The sequence below is a fragment of the Somniosus microcephalus genome, chromosome 6 (assembly GCF_052327205.1).
Source record: "Somniosus microcephalus isolate GS21.2 chromosome 6, FLI_Smic_1.0, whole genome shotgun sequence".
Lineage (NCBI taxonomy): Eukaryota > Metazoa > Chordata > Chondrichthyes > Squaliformes > Somniosidae > Somniosus > Somniosus microcephalus.
This window is the reverse complement of record NC_140992.1, coordinates 189,918,388-189,938,815: the sequence shown is the minus strand read 5'-3', so window position 1 is coordinate 189,938,815 and position 20,428 is coordinate 189,918,388. Positions and strand designations below refer to the sequence as shown.

At 42.5% G+C, this 20,428-nt stretch overlaps 1 protein-coding gene across 4 annotated transcripts in view; it reads right to left on the bottom strand.

The window, feature by feature from the left end:
- Window positions 1-2,590: 2,590 nt before the first annotated feature.
- The window catches only part of bbs2 (Bardet-Biedl syndrome 2), a 73,241-nt gene continuing 55,403 nt past the window's right edge, over window positions 2,591-20,428 (bottom strand). For 3 of the 4 annotated variants that reach the window (XM_085991052.1, XM_085991049.1, XM_085991050.1), the window contains 4 exons: window positions 16,334-16,471; window positions 8,852-8,964; window positions 6,075-6,223; window positions 2,591-4,595 (listed from right to left, as the gene is read on the bottom strand). In XM_085991052.1, the coding sequence (XP_085847178.1) occupies window positions 4,489-4,595; window positions 6,075-6,223; window positions 8,852-8,964; window positions 16,334-16,471 (507 nt within the window). In that variant the 3' untranslated portion in view covers window positions 2,591-4,488. Of the gene's footprint in view, window positions 4,596-6,074; window positions 6,224-8,851; window positions 8,965-15,242; window positions 15,343-16,333; window positions 16,472-20,428 lie in introns of those variants that run through there. The other variant, XM_085991051.1, reaches the window with a different exon arrangement.

Genomic DNA, 20,428 nt, shown 5'->3' with positions numbered 1-20,428 from the left:
TGCTAAGTTGGGCCACTGTCCATTAGAAATTGGGTTGATCTTGGCAGTCTCCCTCCTTGACCTCTCGCCAATCTCCCCCGTAAACTGCACGGCCTCCACCGCGGGCTGCCTCCTCCAATGCGTGGACCATTCAAATTTTTGTGCATGCACGGTACCTACAATGTAAAGGGTCAGTGAGCGACCTATGTGGGACCTTGCTGATGGCTGCACAGCTTAGTGGGAATGTTGCCTCTCGGTGGCATTCAGTGCGGTCGATCACATCATCCTCCTCCATGGTCCACTTTTGTGAGATTGCACATGCTTATTTCCAATTCTAACTAGCCCAATGCAGCCAGTGCTGCTCCAGCCATGGCTACTCCTACCTTGTACGATCACTTTCAGTGTACCCAAAGATTCGGTATCCCAAAATTCTGTCCTTCGCACCCTCTTTCCTAATTTACATGTTGCTTATTGATATTATTATAATAGAGGGGCATGGGGCTTGTTCTCACCCAGGTCTACCTCTGCATCACTTCCCTTGACTACCTCAGACTGGCTGAGATTGAGTCATGGACGAGCTAAAATTTCCTATAGTTGAACATTAGGAAGATGAAAGTCATTGTATTCAACACCTACTAAAAACGCTGTGCCTTGCCACCAACAGTCTCCTCACTGACTGCTCGCTTAAGGCTGCAACAGACTGTACACCACAACACTGTCTCTTGCTTGACCAAGAGCTGAGTTTCAAACATCATATTCTAGCTGTGATAACCCTACTTACATTATCTTCTACAACAGCCAACCTCTGTCTTCCTCAGTCACACTGCAGCCAAAACCCTTATAGAAACATAGAAGATAGGAGCAGGAGTAGGCCATTCGGCCCCTCGAGCCTGCTCCGCCATTTAATGAGATCATGGCTGATCATCCAAATTCAGTACCCTGTCCCTGCCTTCTCCCCATATCCCTTTAGCCTTAAGAAATATATCTAACTCCTTCTTGAATATATTTAATGAATTGGCCTCAACTGCCTTCTGTGGTAGAGAATTCCACAGGTTCACCACTCTTTGGGTGAAGAAATTCCTCATCTCTGTCCTAAATGGCTTACCCCTTATCCTTAGACTGTGACCCCTGGTTCTGGACTCCCCAACCATCGGGAACATCCTTCCTGCATCAAGTCTGTCTAGTCCTGTTAGAATTTTATAAAAGTTTCAATGAGATCCCCTCTCATTCTTCTAAACTCCAGCGAGTATCAACCCAATCCCCCCTCATACGTCATTCCTGCCATCCCAGGTATCAGTCTGGTGAATCTTCGCTGCGCTCCCTCCATGGCCAGAACATTCTTCCTCAGATAAGGCGACCAAAACTGCACACAATACTCAAGGTGTGGTCTCACCAAGGCCCTGTACAACTGCAGCAAGACATCCTTGTTCCTGTACTCTAACCCTCTCGCTACAAAGGCCAACATACCATTTGCCTTCTTAACCGCCTGCTGCACCTGCATGCTTACCTTCAGCGACTGGTGCACAAGGACACCCAGGTCTCGTTGCACTTCCCCTTCTCCCACTCTATTGCCATTCAGATAATAATCTGCCTTCCTGTTTTTGCCACCAAAGTGGATAGATAACCTCACATTTATCCACATTATACTGCATCTGCCATGCTTCTGCCCAATCACCCAACCTGTCCAAATCATACTGGAGTTTCTCAGCATCCTCCTCACAGCACACATGCCCACCCAGCTTATCCAGACCTTTGTCACCTCTAGACCCTATTTTTCATGCACCTTCTTCGGCAGCCTCCCAAGTTCACCCTCGACAAACTTCAAATCATTAAATTGCATTGTCCACATGCTGTCCCACCTGCCCATCACTCTTGTTGACTTACACTGGCTTCCAATCCCTAACAAATTGATTTCAAAATCCTCATACTTATCTACATAACCTCCATGGCCTTGTCCCATCTTACCTCTTTCACCCTTATGTCCCCTCCGAAGCTCTTTGAGCATCCAACTCTGGCTTCCTGCATATTCCCTTTCCTCCATTCTAATATTGGTGAGAGAACTTTCAGCTGTCTCAGCTCTACACCCTCTCTCCCAAAACCACTCCACCCTCTCTCTGCCCTGAAATATCATCTCAATACCTATATACTTGACAATGCCCTTGGTCACCTCTCCTAACTTTGTAATTTATACTTGATGTTTGTTTTTCCCCTCCATGTGAAGTGACTAAAGATATTAATGGCACTTTGTAACAGCAATGTTTGCTGTCCAAACTAACTTCATGTCGCACCCTTACAACCAGCAGAGGAGATGTTCAGCTCATCTGAGCTGGATTGGAACAGTTCAAAAAAGGTGAAAGGCAGTGAGTGTGCAACCCACTGTATGTCCAATTCCTCTTCTAGCTCACTTTAAGCTGGGCATTAAATAATTTTCCTGGATCCTAAGAATCTATTTTCAAAGATCTGGGAGAAAAAAACCTGTCCTAAGTTATTCCCCCTTGACCCTCCATACTTGATAGGTTCCCCATTTAGTAAGCAAATCGATGGAAGACAGAACACTAGGAGGTCACGCTACCATGAACTTCAACTCAAATCACGGATGTCTGCAACAGCATTTACCCCTTCAACATCTTTTATTACAATTTACTAGAAGATACGATGTACAGACAGCAAACACCAGTAAAATGAGATATAAAGTTGCTTTCCTGGTACCTTCAGGAGTAAAAGAAAAGACTTGCATTTATATAGCACCTTTCACAACCTCAGGACGTCCCAAAGTACTTTACAGCCAATTAATTACTTTTTTGAAGTGTAGTTACTGTTGTAATGTAGGAAACGCGACAGCCAAATTGCATTTAGCAAGTTCCCACAAACAGCAATGTGATAATGACCAGATAATGTTTTAGTGATGTTGGTTGAAGGACACTGGAGAGAACTCCCCTGCTCTTCTTCGAAACAGTGCCATGGGATCTTTTACGTCCACCCGAGAGCAGACGGGGCCTCGGTTTAACGTCTCATCCGAAGGACGGCACCTCCGACAGTGCAGCACTCCCTCAGCACTGCACTATCAGCCTAGATTTTGTGCTCAGGTCTCATGGAGTGGGACTTGAACCCACAACCTGCTGCCTCAGAGGCAAGAGTGCTACCAACTGAGCGACAGCTGACAGTATCTTGGGAAGAATTCATTTGGAACATTGACAGAACTAAATAGGTATACAGAACAGCAGATAGCAAGAATGGCTGAGGCGGAGTAGAGGATAGTGGATGTTGGATTATTGAGGGTGGTTGGGTTGATAGGGGACTGGTGAGAGCAGAGTGGACTGGTGGGAAAAAGCGAGTGTGGCTGCTGTGGAATGTAGCAATTTGGTTGGGGATGAACAAGGTTGCAGATATGTGGGTAGTTGTAGGACAGTGTGTAATAATAGGTTAACAGCTTGGCATCAATAAAAAGGTATCATGGGATAGTTAGCATAGAGGGCTACAGTAAAGGACATGTAGAAACCACAGATGTACACTGGGTGTGCAGAAGTCAGTGTTAATATATTTGTATTGAGAGTGCATTCTGTAATATAGAGACTAACGCATGGTTTAGATTAAGTTGTTAGGATTCTGCAGGCCAAAGCTAAGCAAGCAGATAAGATGCCTTAAACTGACAACACAAGAAGCATTGAAGAGTTTGTATAAAGAATTATGGCTAGTTTGGGGACAACATGTCTGGTGTAAGTTGTTATTATTCTGGAACTGTGATTTTATAACCGTGCAAAATTGTCTTATGTTTTACTGAGAAGAAATATAATTCTAGTGAGAATGAAGTGTATGTGGTGTAACATAGCCATCTACTGGTCTAGTAGCATATGACACGTAAGGATCATATGACAATATTGTTAGAATTGAGGGGTTCAGAGCAAGTCATCTGACATTGTCCATCTAAGTGTATAAATATGCACGGTTTCTGGTAGATAGTTGATATTCTGTGCTGAGAACTCGCCTGGATTGATTAGTAGTTTGAAACCCCGATGCATATCCTACTTGTAAGATAATAGACTTGTTCATACTTTCTATCAATATTAATAAAGCTAGTGTCCGAACCTATATAATTTAGATGAATCTACTCAGTTGATCCAACAGTAGTAAGGGTGGATGGGAGATGGCTGTGGGATAGGGAACTTAGAGGGTGGGCGGGGTTACTGGGAGAGTGAATAGATGTACAGAGTAAACCAAATCTATTCACTTTTTTAACATTTAGTGCTATATTTTAAATCCTATTTCCCTTTTTCATAGCTTGAGACATGCTGGTAACTGTTGTACTTTACTCACTGATCCAGTGATATCTAGACCATATGACGGTTACACTCGAGACAGTCCTGGTCACCCAGCTGGATTTGCCGGCGATGGCTTGGAGTTGACACAATCAACTCAGCACATTTGTTGCTTCTCTGCTTCTTCGCTGTTTATGAACCAACTCTAGCTCCACTGTTGCCTTGGTCAATAACCTCTGACCTATTAACCTTTTCAGGATGAGGCACTGCCAGCACGAATAATTTTGAAAAGCGCATTGACATTGTTATTTTTGATGGCGTCTCGGCAAGCAGAGACCACCTGGGTCTTGGGCTTCCCAACTGGAAGATAATGATGCAAAAAGAAAGTGTTAGAGAATGAAATGGCTTCAATGCGCCAAGGACACCTTCAGTTCAATAGTAACCAAATCAGTTTAACCCTTTCACATAAAGTAGCAGTCAGGCAGTTTTCAGTCAATAGAAAGTGATCATGAAACGGACTATTTTCTATGTTTAAATTAATGACAATTTTGTTTCTTGCTGAACAGAGGCCATTGCACAATAATACACATTTCCCCGGGGTTTTCCTGAAACTGACCAAAGGATTTTTTTTTTGCCTTCCCCAGAAGTTAGCATTACTAGAGACTGGGAGGGTGATGCACAAGCTTGCACTCTATAATGTAACGGGCAGATGTATGCAATATTACAAATCTAAAGAAGGTTGTGATGAACTAGTATAAATCACTAGTTAGGCCACAGCTAGAGTACTGTGTACAGTTCCGGTCACCACATTACAGGAAAGATGTGATTGCACTAGAGAGGGTACAGAGGAGATTTATGAGGATGTTGCCAGGACTGCAGAATTTTAGCTGTGAGGAAAGATTGGATAGGCTGAGGTTGTTTTCTTTGGAACAGGAGGAGGCTGAGGGGAGACTTGATTGAGGTGTATAAAATTATGAGGGGCCTAGATAGAGTGGATAGGAAGGTCCGGTTTCTCTTAGCAAATAACCAGGGGGCATAGATTTAAAGTAATTGGTAGAAGGATTAGAGGGGAGTTGAGGAGAACTTTTTCACCCAGAGGGTGGTGGGAGTCTGGAACTCACTGCCTGAAAGGGTGGCGGAGGCAGAAACCCTAATCATGTTTAAAAAGTAATTGTATATGCACTTGAAGTTCCAGAACCTACAGGGCTATGGACCAAGAGCTGGAAAGTGGGATTAGGCTGGATAGCTCTTTTTCAGCCGGTAAAGACATGGACTGAATGGCCTCCTTCTGTGCCATAAATTTCTATGATTCTAACTGTTTCACTTACAGTCAAAGGCTCTAGATATACATCCAGGTTAGTCTAATCGACAGTTTCAAGTAGACTAGAAGCTTTCAGTGATTGGGGAGTGTTCACAATCACACCCAATTCTTTGTATTTTTCACCTTTACTAATGGACACCTCTGTGCGTAATGCGTAGCTTTTCGTATTATTTATTAAGTGCTGAATTTGACAAAAGGAACAGGGAATTCAGCCCACCCAGCTTGCTTGGTCAGGTCTCAACTGACCAGGTTTCCATGTTTTCCTACCTCCAAACTCTGCTGAATCACAGACTAACCCAACACCTTTTGAACACTTCAGGGAGGAGTCAGTGGGGCCGATTTTCCTTTTCCTAATGTCCTGCGTGCACCAGTCTCCAGGGAGTTAGGTACAGGAAAAAGGTTTGGAAACTCGCACCACCAGGTATCTGCCCTGTTTGCACTCTCTTTTCATTTCTACTAGTTATCTTTCTAACCATTCGTGTTTACTGCAGAGGTCATGATACTACCCCTTAACTCACCTCGTAGGCGCCCTGCCCTCTGTATAGCCTGATTCACTGCTCGCAGACAGCTCAAAAGCTCAGTGTGGTTGTTACAGCGAATCTTGTAACCATTTATCAAATCTCGATTTAAGTCGTAAAGTTCCATGTATCCTTTCTTCATACTCCTCCTAAACAGAGAAAGAGAATCAGCCCAGGGATGAAAAACAAAGAGTTTGATTGCTCAGCAGAGTAACTCTCATTCTTTGAAAGGTGGGTGTCCTCACCATACCAGTTCCTTGGTTATCTCAAAAGATGCTAAACAACATGTGGCATGTGCACCCTCCCAATACTATAGTCTGTGTGTTCCCCCCAAAACAACAGCTCACAACTGAAACCAAGCTCAGTTCTACTTGTCAATGAACAGAATGTCAAATACAGTTAGAGAGAACGTGTAGCAGTGCTTTCATAGAATCATAGAATAGTACAGCACAGAAGGCGGCTATTCGGCCCATTGAGTCTGTGCCGGCTCTTTTGAAGAGCAATCCAGTTAGTCCCATATCCCTGCAATTTTTCTCCAATTCCCTTTTGAAGGCGACTATTGAATCTGTATCCATCACCCTATCAGACACTGCATTCCAAAACCTAACCACTCGTTGCGTAAAAGTTTTTCCTCATGTCACCTCTGGTTCTTTTGCCAATCACCTGAAATCAGTGCCCTCGTTATCGACCTTTCATTGGAAACAGTTTCCCTTTATTTACTCTATCTAAATCCTTCATGATTTTAAACACCTCTATCAAATCTCCTCTTAGCCTTCTCTGCTCCACTGGCTTTATTTAGTGTAGTGGTAGCTATATGCTATAGGGGGAAAACACATTTAGGCTAATAGACTTTGCCATGTGATATGTTTGTTGTCTTAATTCATAACTTCAACCATTTTTGCAACCAGTGATAGACCTGTGCCTACCAGCACTTCACCCCAGTGTTATACAGCTCAAAATTTTCTCTCCAGACACATCTCAAGTTTTGAGGAATCAGATCCATATTGTATTGCTGAATCTTTTTCCACAGTTCGAGTGGCCATCACATGAAAATTTCACACACCTAGCATCATGCGTTACTAAGGTGTAAAAATGCAGACAGTGCAGCTCTGTGATAATAATTCTCACCATTATGCTTTACATAATCCTACTGACAACATTGCTCCCGTGTAAGGGAAAGGTAATTATTCAAAGGATAACTAAAGGAGAATATGTAGAGGGTGAAATTTGTCTTGGACAATAGCGCAAAACAGGCGATAGCGAATCAGCCGCCTGTATTACACCCTGCCCGATTTCCTTGTAAAACAAGCTGCCGATTTGCTACCGTCGTTTTGCTCTACTACTCGAGGACGGCGGTGCCTACAATAAAATTCACGGTAGATTGATGCTTTGATGAGTTAAGGAGAAAACTCACTCATTGTAAAACCCACACACTGGCGTTTCCAATAACTGCTGAGGCCTCAACTCTTCCCTATATTTATTAATGACTTGGATAACACAAGAGAGAGCAATATATCCAAGTTTGCCGATGACACAAAGATTGGTGGCATTTGAAAGTAGTGTAGACGGGAACATAAAATTACAAATTGATAGATTAAATGAGTGGGCAAAACTGTGGCAGATGGATTTCAACACAGATAAGTGAGGGGTCATCGATCTTGGACCAAAAAAGGATCGAACCGATTATTTTTTTAAATGGTGAAAAGCTAGGAACAGTGGATGTCCAAAGTGATTTAGGGGTCCATGTACAGATCACTAAAAGGTAGTGGTCAGGTACAAAAAAATAAGCAAAAAGGCTAATGGAATGTTAGCCTTTATAACTCAATGGGCCAAATGGTCTTTTTCTTATCTTAGACACGGAGTCACAGTCTCAGAATAAGGGGTCGGCCATTTAGGACTGAGATGAGGAGAAATTTCTTCACTCAAAGGGTTGTGAATCTTTGGAATTCTCTACCCCAGAGCTGTGTCATTGAGTATATTCAAGACAGAGGTTGATAAATTTTTGGGAACTAAGGGAATCCAGTGATATGGGGATCGTGCGGGAAGGTGGAGTTGAGGTAGAAGGAGATCAGAGGTAGAATTATTTTATTGAATGACGGCGCAGGCTCGAAGGGCCAAATGGCCTACTCCAGTTCCTATTTCTTATGTTCTTTATGTTTTCATATTTAAATAATAGTGACTCTTTTCCCTCAAGTGTTTTCTTACCTCTATGAGCTGTGTGCATGTTTCTGTTTACACAATGGAGGGCATGACAGTTGAGCCCAATCTCCATGGACGTGCACTTTTCAGGGTTACTGCACAGCAATCAGCAGCACCAACCCTGGCTGAATTTTTCCCCTTGCTCAAGTCCAGGGATGTTGAAACTAACTGTAATGTCCCCAATTGCTACCCTGGTAGAGATCAGCCAATTCAGCACAGACCAGGGATTGAACCAGGGACCTGATCGTCTATATGGCAGAGTACCAAAATGACTGGCACATTTACCCACTGAACCAGGGATGATTCCACAAAGCTATTTCTGGCAGTAAATTTGTAACTTAATTTCTCACTTGCAATCATTCACCTACAGCTGACAATATGGAGAATCTCAGACTAGCTCATATTGCTAGGCTACAGGCAGACTTTCCAACAAGTTTTGAACACCATGATTTGCACCCAACAAAGTGCCATCACAATGGGATGTGTCTTGCAGACAAACTGTTCAGCCACACTAGTTTATTTTGACCCCTCTATATCACATTTGAGCCTCATTCGCCATTGCCGCATCAATTACTCACATGTCTCCCATTAGTCGTGCATCCTCTGCCCGGACCAGCAAGCTACGGACCAGGTTAGAGTGATCGGCCATCTCTGCAGTAAGTTTTTGATGCACAGAATGGTAGTCATCTACCTGTCGGGACAGAGCAGTACAAATCAGCATATCTGTGCAAACCATTCCTCCCACTGATTTGCTAGAGCAATGGGATACAATTTAATCAGAAACAATGGCTGCATCGGTATTACAGGGACAAAAACTATGCAAGAATCAATTAAAACTGTACCAATAATTGAGGTACAGGTAGACTATCCTTTATCCGAAAACCTTGGGACCAGCTGTGTTTCGGTTTTCGGAATTTTTCGGATTTCAGAAGGTTTTCATCTCCGTATCTGACAACAAACACTGTTGCTTAGCAACAGCTTGCAAACACTCGGGCCCTGCCTTGGAAGCGTCTCTGAAGCTGTTGCTAAGCTACAGAGACTCTTTCCACAGCCTGACTGTTTAAAAAAATGCTAGGGGAAGAAAGAAAATGCTAGGGGGAAGAAAAAAAACCTAACAAAACGGCTGCTGATTTCTGCCGTTAGATCGAGGTTTCCGGCTCCCCCTGCTCCGTATCTGAATTCCTTGACTTAGAGGGGTTCTGGGGCTCGACTGCCGCCGCCAGTTGTGGGAAAGCCGGATATCGGCTGACTCCTACACTAAGCTGGCCCGCAAATCAGGTCGGGGGGGCGGAGAGAAAAGACTATCGGACAGGCCGCTGCAGCTATCGGACAGGCCGCTGTATTGTTGGGTTCACTCTCCCGGTACCTCCTTCACATTGCCCGGCTCGGCCTGCAATCTCCTACCCAGGAGGGAACTCTGTGACCCTCTGCCCTGCTCACAGGGAAAGGCAGAGCTCCCGGACCACTCCTGTCATGTTTGGCGCCACTCAGGTCATGTCGTGCGCACGACTTACGCTCCACGAAAAAACTTTCGGTTTTTAGAGGTTTTCGGAAGTGCGGATAAAGGATAGTCTACCTGTACTATTATCCCTCTTAATGTGGCTTTTTCCATCTCTCAAATGGCCCATAAGGTATGCCTGGCAGATCAGCACTATGTGTGCTGAATATGAGAGTCTCTTTGTGCTGTGTAATCAGAGGAAGAAATCTTCATAACTTGTCTGAACTGGACTTGAACCAAGAGATGAAAGTCTTGTATTTAAATACAATGCATCACCCAGACTCCCATCAGAAGCACAAGATCCGTGTCGCAATGGATAGGAACCAAGGTCTTAAGAGGTGAAAGCAGTGTTCAGACAGTGAATTATTCAGTATCCCATCAGAGCCCTGAAAGAAGGTCCTCTGTCCTGTGGGGAATGGCGCATTGCACGGTGGGGGTGGGGTAAGAAACTAACAGAGGAATAAAAAGGTTAAAAAGGGGGAATATTAAAACAGTGCAATTCAATAAGAAAAGTAGATAAGAGCATGCAAATATTATCGTAAGTTAAAAACTGATTTAGAACAAAGCACAAGCAGTGTCACTAATGTTTTGTAAACACTAGCATCGGCCCCACTTGCCCTAGCCTGGTTGTGACTGCTAAGCTCAAATGGTGCTGATGGGCACACAAACTATGAATTTAATTTTTGCATGACCTGTCGGCAACACTTCCTCCAGCCCCCCTTTGGGGTGTCCATGTATTTTTAAAAACCAGCATTGGCCATGCTGTAGTCCTTCCCATTTACCCCAGCCCTCCTATTAGAATAGAGTGCAGTCTGCCCTGCTCCAGCTCTTAACTTCATTTCCACATGATTCTTTTCTCTGTTCCCTCAGCCACCCCGACTCTGTTCTTTAATGCAAGTTCCTAATTTATCTTAAAAGATTTTCTATTGGAAAATTGATTATGATTTGTTTTTCTATTTACTAGTTTCAGAAACATTTCATAATATCAAATGTTAAAGATTAATTCTCTATATACTATTAAAAATCTTGGTTTGTGTGCACTCTGTTGTCACGCCTTTACATCAACATTTAACATTGAAACTGCCAACATAGAATGGAAATCCTATATGTACACAATTGCCTATAACCATGTGGTTGCAGGTTCTGGCCAGTATGTGGCACTGTAGAGAGTTTGTGTCACCACCTTTCAAATAAAAGAACTTGTGTTCATCAACTGACTGGGTGACACCATGTGCAATTTACTAATATATTATCAAAGTATACATATTAGGCCATATTTTCCGATCGGAGGCTTCCCGCGTACGGAGGCCTCCGATCTGGAAAAAATCTACGCACTTACCGGAGGGCTCCCAAGGTGCGTATAGTTCCGATGCTGGGCCTCTCCAGCTCCAAGTGCGCAGGGCCCACGTATCCCAGAGGCGCATGTGGTTCGCAAGCGTCCCTGTGATCACATGGGCCATGGGGAGCCAATCAAAGAAGGGAATCTCCCTTCATACACTTGACAGATAGACCTGTCAAATATATGAATGGAGATCAATGAAAAAATAGTAAAACTTTAAATAAATTTTAAAAAAACCATCACCTTTTTAAAATTAATTGAAATTACAATAAATTAAATACTTTAAACAAAAATTAAATTTTTTGAAAAAAATTAAAGTTTTTTACGGGGCTAAAAATAAACTTACATTTTTTTAAAAAGTATTTTTAAATGATAAATGACTGAAAAAATGTTTTTTTTTTAAAAACTTTTTTCAACTCTTATCCTGGTAAAAGCAGGCCTTACGCTTTTACCAGGCGTAAGAATTCTAAGGGTTTTCTGTGGACAGAGGGTCTCCAGAAAGCGGAACTATCCACTCGCAGAGGCCCTTCTCCAGGGCAGGCGTCCGATCTGTCAAGAGCATTCTTGACAGATTGGAAATACCGGTTTTCAGCGCATGCCCAAAACCAGCATTTCCGATGTACACAGCGCGTACCCACCCGTAGGGATCGGAATATCCGGGCCATTAAGTATTGTTAAGTATTTTGGTTACTGTATTAAGTATCTCTATTGTAAATAATTCCTATTATTTTTAATCCAGTTTTAAATGGACATTTTCTATTTTATCAACATTATTTTATTGTATTTACTCTTAAGGTTATTTTCAGAACTCTCATAGCATATCTCCAACCACAGCATGCTAACTTAAAAATAAACAATTAAGTAGGTAACATTCCCTAATCTAGTAACAGCAATTAAATAAATAGTTCTATCTTCGCTTCAAATGAATTCATGCTTCCATAATTGTAACAAATTGACGGTCTCCACATGGCAAATTAAGTAATTCATTCAATCCACTAACTAACAATTAAATGTATAACTCTGTTCCAGTTATAAATTAATCCATTACATTTTCCTCGTTCAGTTCATCTCACTGGACCATCTATCTCCCTCAGTGTTTGAAATCTGTAAATTTAAAACTAAACTCCAACCACACCATTCAACATTAATATAATTTAGTAGCAGCAGCTGACCCACAGTCCAAGACATTTGGAGCTATGAATCTATTACATATTATAAATGGTGCTTGGTCACAACATACCAAAGAAATTGCTCCTCTGTGCTGCACTGTGAACATAATGTTAAATGACACAATGTTATGTGACAGGATCACTCAATCCTTAAAAAACACACCTTTGGAATCACACAGGAAGATTTTTTTTTTTTAATCTGTTTAGCAAAAGCACAGAGCAGTTTTAACAATTCTGCAAGATCATTCTTTAACTTAAAAAAAGAAAAAGTTAGACTAAGATCGAATTGAAAGTCACCTGCGACCAGACGCATGCACGAGGCCTTCAGAAAGATAGTGCTCATAACTCCCTCTTTCTTGGCAGAACAGAGGTAAAACCTCAAATGAGATGAAACACCCCTCTCCCGCAACCAGCTTTACCCTACCCCACCCCCGTCTCCGATGGTGCAACAGACACACCACCCTGGCGAGGATAAATCATGCAACAGCACCAACCCCCAGCTGAGACAGCATTCGAGCCCAGAACCCCTTCTCCCCAAGCTCCCTGAGCAAAATCACTTCCCGAATGTGATCCTCCATTGAATAACCCCACTCCTGTAACAGCCCCGAGGTAACTCGGGCACTCCTCTCCCCTCTTCACTGAGGTAAATGTTGATTCCATCCCTCATTCACCCCTTACATTGTTCCCTCTACTCCCTTTACCATTCCCTCTCTGCTCTTTCCCCTTCTCTGCCCCTCATCTCTGCCTCTCCTCTTCTCACCCCACATTGTTTTCACCCCACCTACACTCTTCCTTCATCCTCCTCAGTTTGTAGCAGTGGTGGGAATCAGAAATTACTGACCGGGCATGTGAGTGTTGATATCATGGAATGTATTTTCTAGTGGGGTCTGGATGCTTACCCAACTGAAAATTTTGATTTTTATTTGGTCCATTTTCCAGTATTTTAGAACCTACTGTAATTCTGTCTTTCCTGCTAAAATGTTTTCTTCTGATAGGATTGGATATATGAAAATAAAAGTAGTTGTATAGACTTCAATACAGTACTGGGTCAGGTCCATTCCTTGGGAACATATTCCCAGACTCTTGAGGCTAGGAGAATTGTTTTTTTTTTAAAAACAGTGAATTGTTAAGATATGGAATGCCCTGCCAAAAACAGGAGACGCAGAATCCAAAATAGCTTTTAAAAAGAAAAATGTAAAAGAACAAATTAAAGGGTGTGGGGAAAGGGTAGCGGAAGTGGACTAAGTGAATAGCTCTTTCAGAGAGACGACACAGTCGCCATAAGAACGCAAGAAATAGGAGCAGGAGTAGGCCATACGGTCCCTCGAGCCTGCTCCGCCATTCAATATCATGGCTGATCTTCGAACTCAACTCTACTTTCCTGCCTGATCCCCATATCCCTCGATTGCCCTAGTGTCCAAAAATCTAATCGATCTCAGCCTTGAATATACTCAACGACTGGGCATCCACAGCCCTTTGGGGTAGAGAATTCCAAATATTCACAACCCTCAGAGTGAAGAAATTTCTCCTCACCTCAGTCCTAAATGGCCTACCCCTTAACCTGAGACTGTGACCCCTGGTTCTAGACTCTTCAGTCAGGGGAAACAGCCTCTTAGCATCTACCCTGTCAAGCCCTCTCAGAATCTTATATGTTTCAATGTGATCACCTCTCATTCTTCTAAACTCCAGAGAGTATAGGCCCATTCTACTCAATCTCACCTCATAGGGCAGCCCTCTCATAGAAACATAGAAGATAGGAGCAGGAGTAGGCCATTCGGCCCTTCGAGCCTGCTCCGCCATTCAATGAGATCATGGCTGATCATCCAAATTCAGTACCCTGTCCCTGCCTTCTCCCCATATCCCTGCCTTCTCCCCATATCCCTTTAGCCTCAAGAAATATATCCAACTCTTTCTTGAATATATTTAATGAATTGGCCTCCACCACCCTCTGTGGCAGAGAATTCCACAGGTTCACCACTCTCTGGGTGAAGAAATTCCTCCTCATTTCAGTCCTAAATGGCTTACCCCTTATCCTTAGACTGTGACCCCTGGTTCTGGACTCCCCGGCCATCAGAAACATCCTTCTTGCATCTAGTCTGTCCAGACCTGACAGAATTTTATAGGTTTCGATGAGATCCCCTCTCAATCTTCTAAACTCCAGTGAGTATAAGCCCAATCGACACAATCTCTCCTCAGACGTCATTCCTGCCATCCCAGGTATCAGCCTGGTGAATCTTCGCTGCACTCCCTCCATGGCAAGAACGTCCTTCCTCAGGTAAGGTGACCAAAACTACACACAATACTCAAGGTGCGGTCTCACCAAGGCCCTGTACAACTGTACATCCCAGGAATCAATCTAGTGAACCTTCGTTGCACCGCCTCTAAGGCAAGCATGTCCTTCCTTAGATAAGGAGACCAGAACTGTGCACAGTTCTCCAGGTGTGGTCTCACCAAAGCCCTGTACAACTGCAGCAAGACTTCCTTACTCTTGTACAGCAATGGGCTGAATGGCCTCGTGAACCTAAACATTTTACAACATATACATATATGCTATACTCAAGACAAATCTATCTCACTATCGAATCAGTTCTTGTCCCAGACCCCAGAGACAGGCTGAGGATTACCTGGATTGAGGGTATGCTGATTTAATGATTTAAAATTAAATAATATACTTTTCTATGTAGCGTTGGAGGTGGGGAATAAGGGTTAGTCATTATCAAGGAAACAAAACCGGAGAACCAAGTTCTGGTGAAAGGTCACACCAATACTTTGAACCGTCTTGCCCTTATAGAAGAGGAAAAACAGAAACTGCTGGAAATACACAGCAGGTGTATGTCAACTGATGTTGACTAAAGTACTGTGTGTTTCCAGCATTTACAGCTTTATTTTCATTTTTGTTTCCTTTTCCAGATGTGCATTTCAAATATTTTCCATTTTTAAAAACACGAAAGACTAGAAATTACCATTGATGGCAATAGTGGACGAATGCATGACTCCACCATATGATGTTTCTCTCCTCGATTTAAATTTTTGTTTGAAGTCCCTGTCAAAAAGGTTTCCTTTCTTGTATTGGGAAATAAAATCGTTACACGCCACAATCAAACAAATAAAAACTGAAGTGCACAAAAAGGTAGTTTGCAGAAACAGGTACAGAGCGCTCTAGTCTGATGTTTATAATGTGCTGTATTCTTCTTTGTAACCTATTGTTTTTCACAAAGACAAGTACAGGTCAGGCATGGGGAGCCACTTGGCCCAATATTCAATCGATTATTAATGCCTTCACATTTTCATGTGTTGGCCACTAATACAGGGGACACAGGCTCTCTCCCTAGTTACCCTACCATTACAAAGGGACCTCCATGGTAACAAAGGGACCTTCGCCACAAGCACATAAACAAACTGGGTGCAGCTTTGAAAGTTATAGAACATAACTGGTGCTGCAACTCACCCAAAAACAGGCCACATCGAAGTAGTATGCTGTGTAAAATGCTAAATTCGAGAGTTTCAGTATTTTTAAACATTAAGTAAAATCAATACCATTTCAGCCCCACTCCCGGTTTTATTTCCAAATCATGGCAATTTCACGATTCCACCGACATCCTCCTTATTTCAAAAAAGCAGCTGCAAGTAGCTTTAAAGAAAATAAACCTTCATATAAGACAACAGATGGGCATACCCCAGAAAGCTCCTTTAAAAAAAAGTTTTAGCAACTTATTTGTTATATATAACTTTTCTGTGTGGATAAATAATAAATAAGCACATTTGGAACTGTAATTTTCAGAAACCACCAGCTCATCTTAAAAATAAAATTGCCTCAAGTTCCTGCCACCAACAGTGGGAGAAAGTAACACCTGGTTTATTGGTTCTGATAGACTATCGATTCAGCTGACCGGTTTGGTTCACTCAGAGAACCTTCAATTTGAATGAAAAAAAGCATTTTATTTTTCTAATGAAATGTTAGCAAACTGACCCATGGGTTCAAACACTTATCAGCTTCAAATACTGATAGTTGGCACGTATGTATGTAGAGTTACTGGATGAGTAGCACACCTACCTGAACAAGTATTTGGCGCAGCTCCTCAAAGTAAGCTGGGAAATCTGCTTCCACCTGGAGGTCTTCAATGGCCAGGAAGGATGCCAGGGACTGAATGATTTCGCCAGCAAGGTCAATATCCTCTGTTCTGATGGTGACCTGTTTGTTGGGAATAAATGCCAGTGGAAATGATCATCAAAAGCAGGTACCTTCTGAAATAAGGTCAGCGGGAACAGAGAGATGTCATTTGACACAATCCTACATTCAATGATAGAACCATCATGCCCTCTGCCAGAGAGGGGAGACCTTCATCTCCTGGCACTGGATCAGATCTGAAGCCATGTCCCAGAAGTGAAAGAAGAGACATTAAACAAGAAGCAATTTCAATCATTCCCTAAAATGTGTTATCACACAACAGTAAGAAAGCACGGAATGAGAAAGGAGAAGCCAACCCATGATACTCTCCTCCTTTCAAAAAATGTTGCACCACTCAACCCAACTGCTTTAATCTCCTCAGTGAGGTGAACACCTACAGATAAATTCCACTAAACGTCAAAGACATTGGGAGGATCTCAATTTAACATTAAAAACTATAATATTCAGCCCTGATTACATGAATCAATGCCATCCCTGAGGTGCGAACAGGATGACAACTGCAGAGTTTCATACAGTATTGGTATTCTACATCTATACTTATTCTGTTCGCCTTCAAATCAGTTCTTAACCAGACATTCACCCAGTTCTTTTTTAAATATTTAATCCACACAACACTAACTGCCTTTCCAAGGAGTTTATTCTACATATGTTGTTTGAGGCTTTCCAACTTTGCCCTTGTGTTCCCCGACTCTGTCATCACAGTTTAAGTTGAATATACTGACTACCTACAATATCCATGCCTCTGAATGTTTACAGACCTGTGACTCTCTGATGACTCAATTGGTTAAAGCAATGCATGGCTGATTTGTACAAACAGGAAGGCCTCCAGATTGAGCCCTGCAGTCTCTGCTGAATTAGCTGATCTCAGCCTGGGCGCCCCAAGTGGTGTTACAATTGACCTCAGCACCTTCGGGTTAGGCAAGGTAAAGTTGGCCATGGTACTTGCTCCTGACCTTTATTTTGAGATGCTCATGTGTGAGGACAGGATCAAAGTCATGCTCAGCAGTAATGCCCTGTGAGGTAGCATAGCCTGTCAAAACTTACAGTCAGGTTCACATATAAATAATAACCACTTGGGCAAGGTACCAGAAAGCACTGGGCGATCGCAGATGCCTGCCGGAGAGAAAGAGGGAAGAAAAAAAGTCAGGAAGAGGAGGGAGGTGTTTAAAAAAAAGACTTGGCTCATGGTCCCTGTTAATCTATTTTTCATTAACAAGGCAGCCAATTCTGTAAGCCTATCCTTGTAATTGAGTATTTTGATTCCTAGAATTATCCTTGTTGATTTTCCCAATGCATGAATCTCCATTTAAAGGTAAGGTACCCAAATTTGCATGCAATGTTCCAAATGGGGCCTCACTATTGAGTTATACAAGGTTAAAATCACTTAATTCCTTTTGTTATCAAATAACCTTTCTCGTAGGTTCGGTGGTATAACAGCAGGCCGCTGCCAGACACAGCTCGAACAAGAACATTTGGTTCACAAAACTGATCTTGATGGTTCCTGGGAACATATAAAAACTTAAGAAATTGTACAGGGGGTGATAATTTGCAAGTTACAGATCTTTCAAAGGCTAATGTTTGCTGCAACAAGTCTGATTCATTGAGGCAAATCCACAATAGCCGTGTATTTGCCTTTGAAATGCATCCCAATACTTGACTGACCTTGTGGATACTCACAATAACTGGATAGCTTCAGTCAATGCTCAATAATTACATCCAGTACTGATAGAAAAGGTTGTGGAAATCATTTCAAGAGCTGTGAGAGTGTTATAAAAAGAAAGGACCCACAGATACATGGTGCACATTGTGAACTGAATATTGGAATGTGTCTGCTGTCATGGTGTCAATGCCTGTTTTCAGAATGAACATTCTTTCCTCCCCCACCCTCACCACCCCAGTCACTGCAGAATAAGTATCTGCTCAATAACATCAAATGTTTGGAAACTGAGGAAAGTGACAGTCCACGGTGGATCTATAAACAGATTGATGTTATGCAATGAGCTGAAGGATCCCTGGAAATACAAATATTTCAAAAATAATTGTCAAAAGAAAACTGCTTGGAGCTTGTTTTGTTATATATTCTTACTCTGAACACATCTGGTTTGTAATAGGAATAATAACGTTAATATTTATACTTGCAGGCTCAGCTGTCCCCTTGAGGCATAACCATGATTTCTAAATGCAAAGTGCTTTGTATGGAAAAAACATAGATTAAAAAAGGATGAGAAAGGTGGAGGATTTTACTATGGAGGGTTTTTTCTCTAAATCTTTTAAGGACTTGAGTAAATTCAACTTCCTGGGAGTTAACTTTTCCAAATTCCTATAGAGCTGCTCCATCAGCCTTTAACTAAGTTTCAGATGAGAAGATGGGAGACCAATCCATTAAAAAGAAAGAACTTGCATTTATATAGCGCCTCTCACAACCTCAGGATGTCCTAAAGCACCTTACAGCCAATGAAGTACTGTCAAAGTGCAGTCACTGTTGTAATGTGGGGAAACGTGACACGCAATTTACGCACAGCAAGGTCCCACAAACAGCAATGATAAATGACCGGAACATCTGTTTTAGGTGTTGGTTGAGGGATAAATGTTGGCCAGGAGAAGACTCCTGCACTTCTTCAAATAATGCGATGGGATCTTTTGCAGCCACCCGAGTGGGCAGACAGGGCCTCGGTTCAATGTCTCATTTGAAAGACGGCGCCTCCGACAGTGCAGCACTGCCTTGGTACTGCACTGAAGTGTCAGCCTAGATTATGTGTTCAAGTCTCTAGAGTGGGGCTTGAATCCACAACCTTCTGGTAATATCATGCTCCCCACAAGCTCAGACATCCTCACATTTTGGAATGGATACACTTCTGCTGCACCCAGTCCCGTGTCACTGGGACACCTGCTGGGTTTTGCCATCCCAAAGCCATTGGAAGGGTCTTGGAGCTGTAGATAGAAAGTTGATTCAGTGTCATAGCATACAAATTGTCTATCTTCCTTATCCAGCCATAAGACTGGAAGAATGCCATGTTGGAAAACCCTGATCAGGGCAGCTGGACACCTTGGGTAAAAATGTGCCCCACTAGACGTGTTGTGATGAGTTATATAAAAGTTTCATTGCATCACTGACAATCAATAGTAAACAGCAGACACGGGGGGGGGGGGGCTATCAGGGTTTTACTATAGGAGGCATATTTAGCAATAACGGATAGTAGGGTTTTACAATATCAGGAAATGGGGTTGGAGGGCCATCAGAGTGTTACAGTAGTAAATATCAAGTAGTTAATATCAAGGAACAGGAGGAAGGGGCTAGCAGGGTTTTACAGTATCAGGGCTTTTAATAATGAGGAGAGGGGAAGGGAGCTAGCAGGGATTTAGATTATCACACATATTCAGTAACACCAGTTATAAGGGGATGGAAAAGTTTTAGTATTATGGACATTTTTGTACCTTTGATAACTTTCCTTACAGAACCAGAGATATACCAACATATGTTAAAATTCAAAGCTAAAAGCAACCAAGAAAGCCCCGGGTGCTGTCCCATATGTGAATCTACCAATAAGAATGAGATATGCAGCAGGTTGAAGTCTAGCAAGCATTCCTACTCTCACTTACACCATTTCTCCACACAAGTGTCAGCCTTGGCTTGGTGGTAGCACTTTTGCCTGAGTAAGAAGATCATGGGTTCAAAGCGCCACTCGAGACTTGAGCGCATAATCTCGGCTGACACTTCAGTACAGTACTGAGGGAGCTCTGCACTGTCAGAGATACCATCTTTTGGATGAGATATTAAACCCAAGCCCTGTCTGTCCTCAGATGGATGTAAAAGATCCCATGACAATATTTGAAGAAGAGCAGGGGAATTCTCCTGCTGTGCTATAAATATTTATCCCTCAATTAACATCAGTAAAACAGACTATCTGGTTATTTATCTCATTGCTGTTTGTGGGCCTTTGCTGTGCACAAATTTGCTGC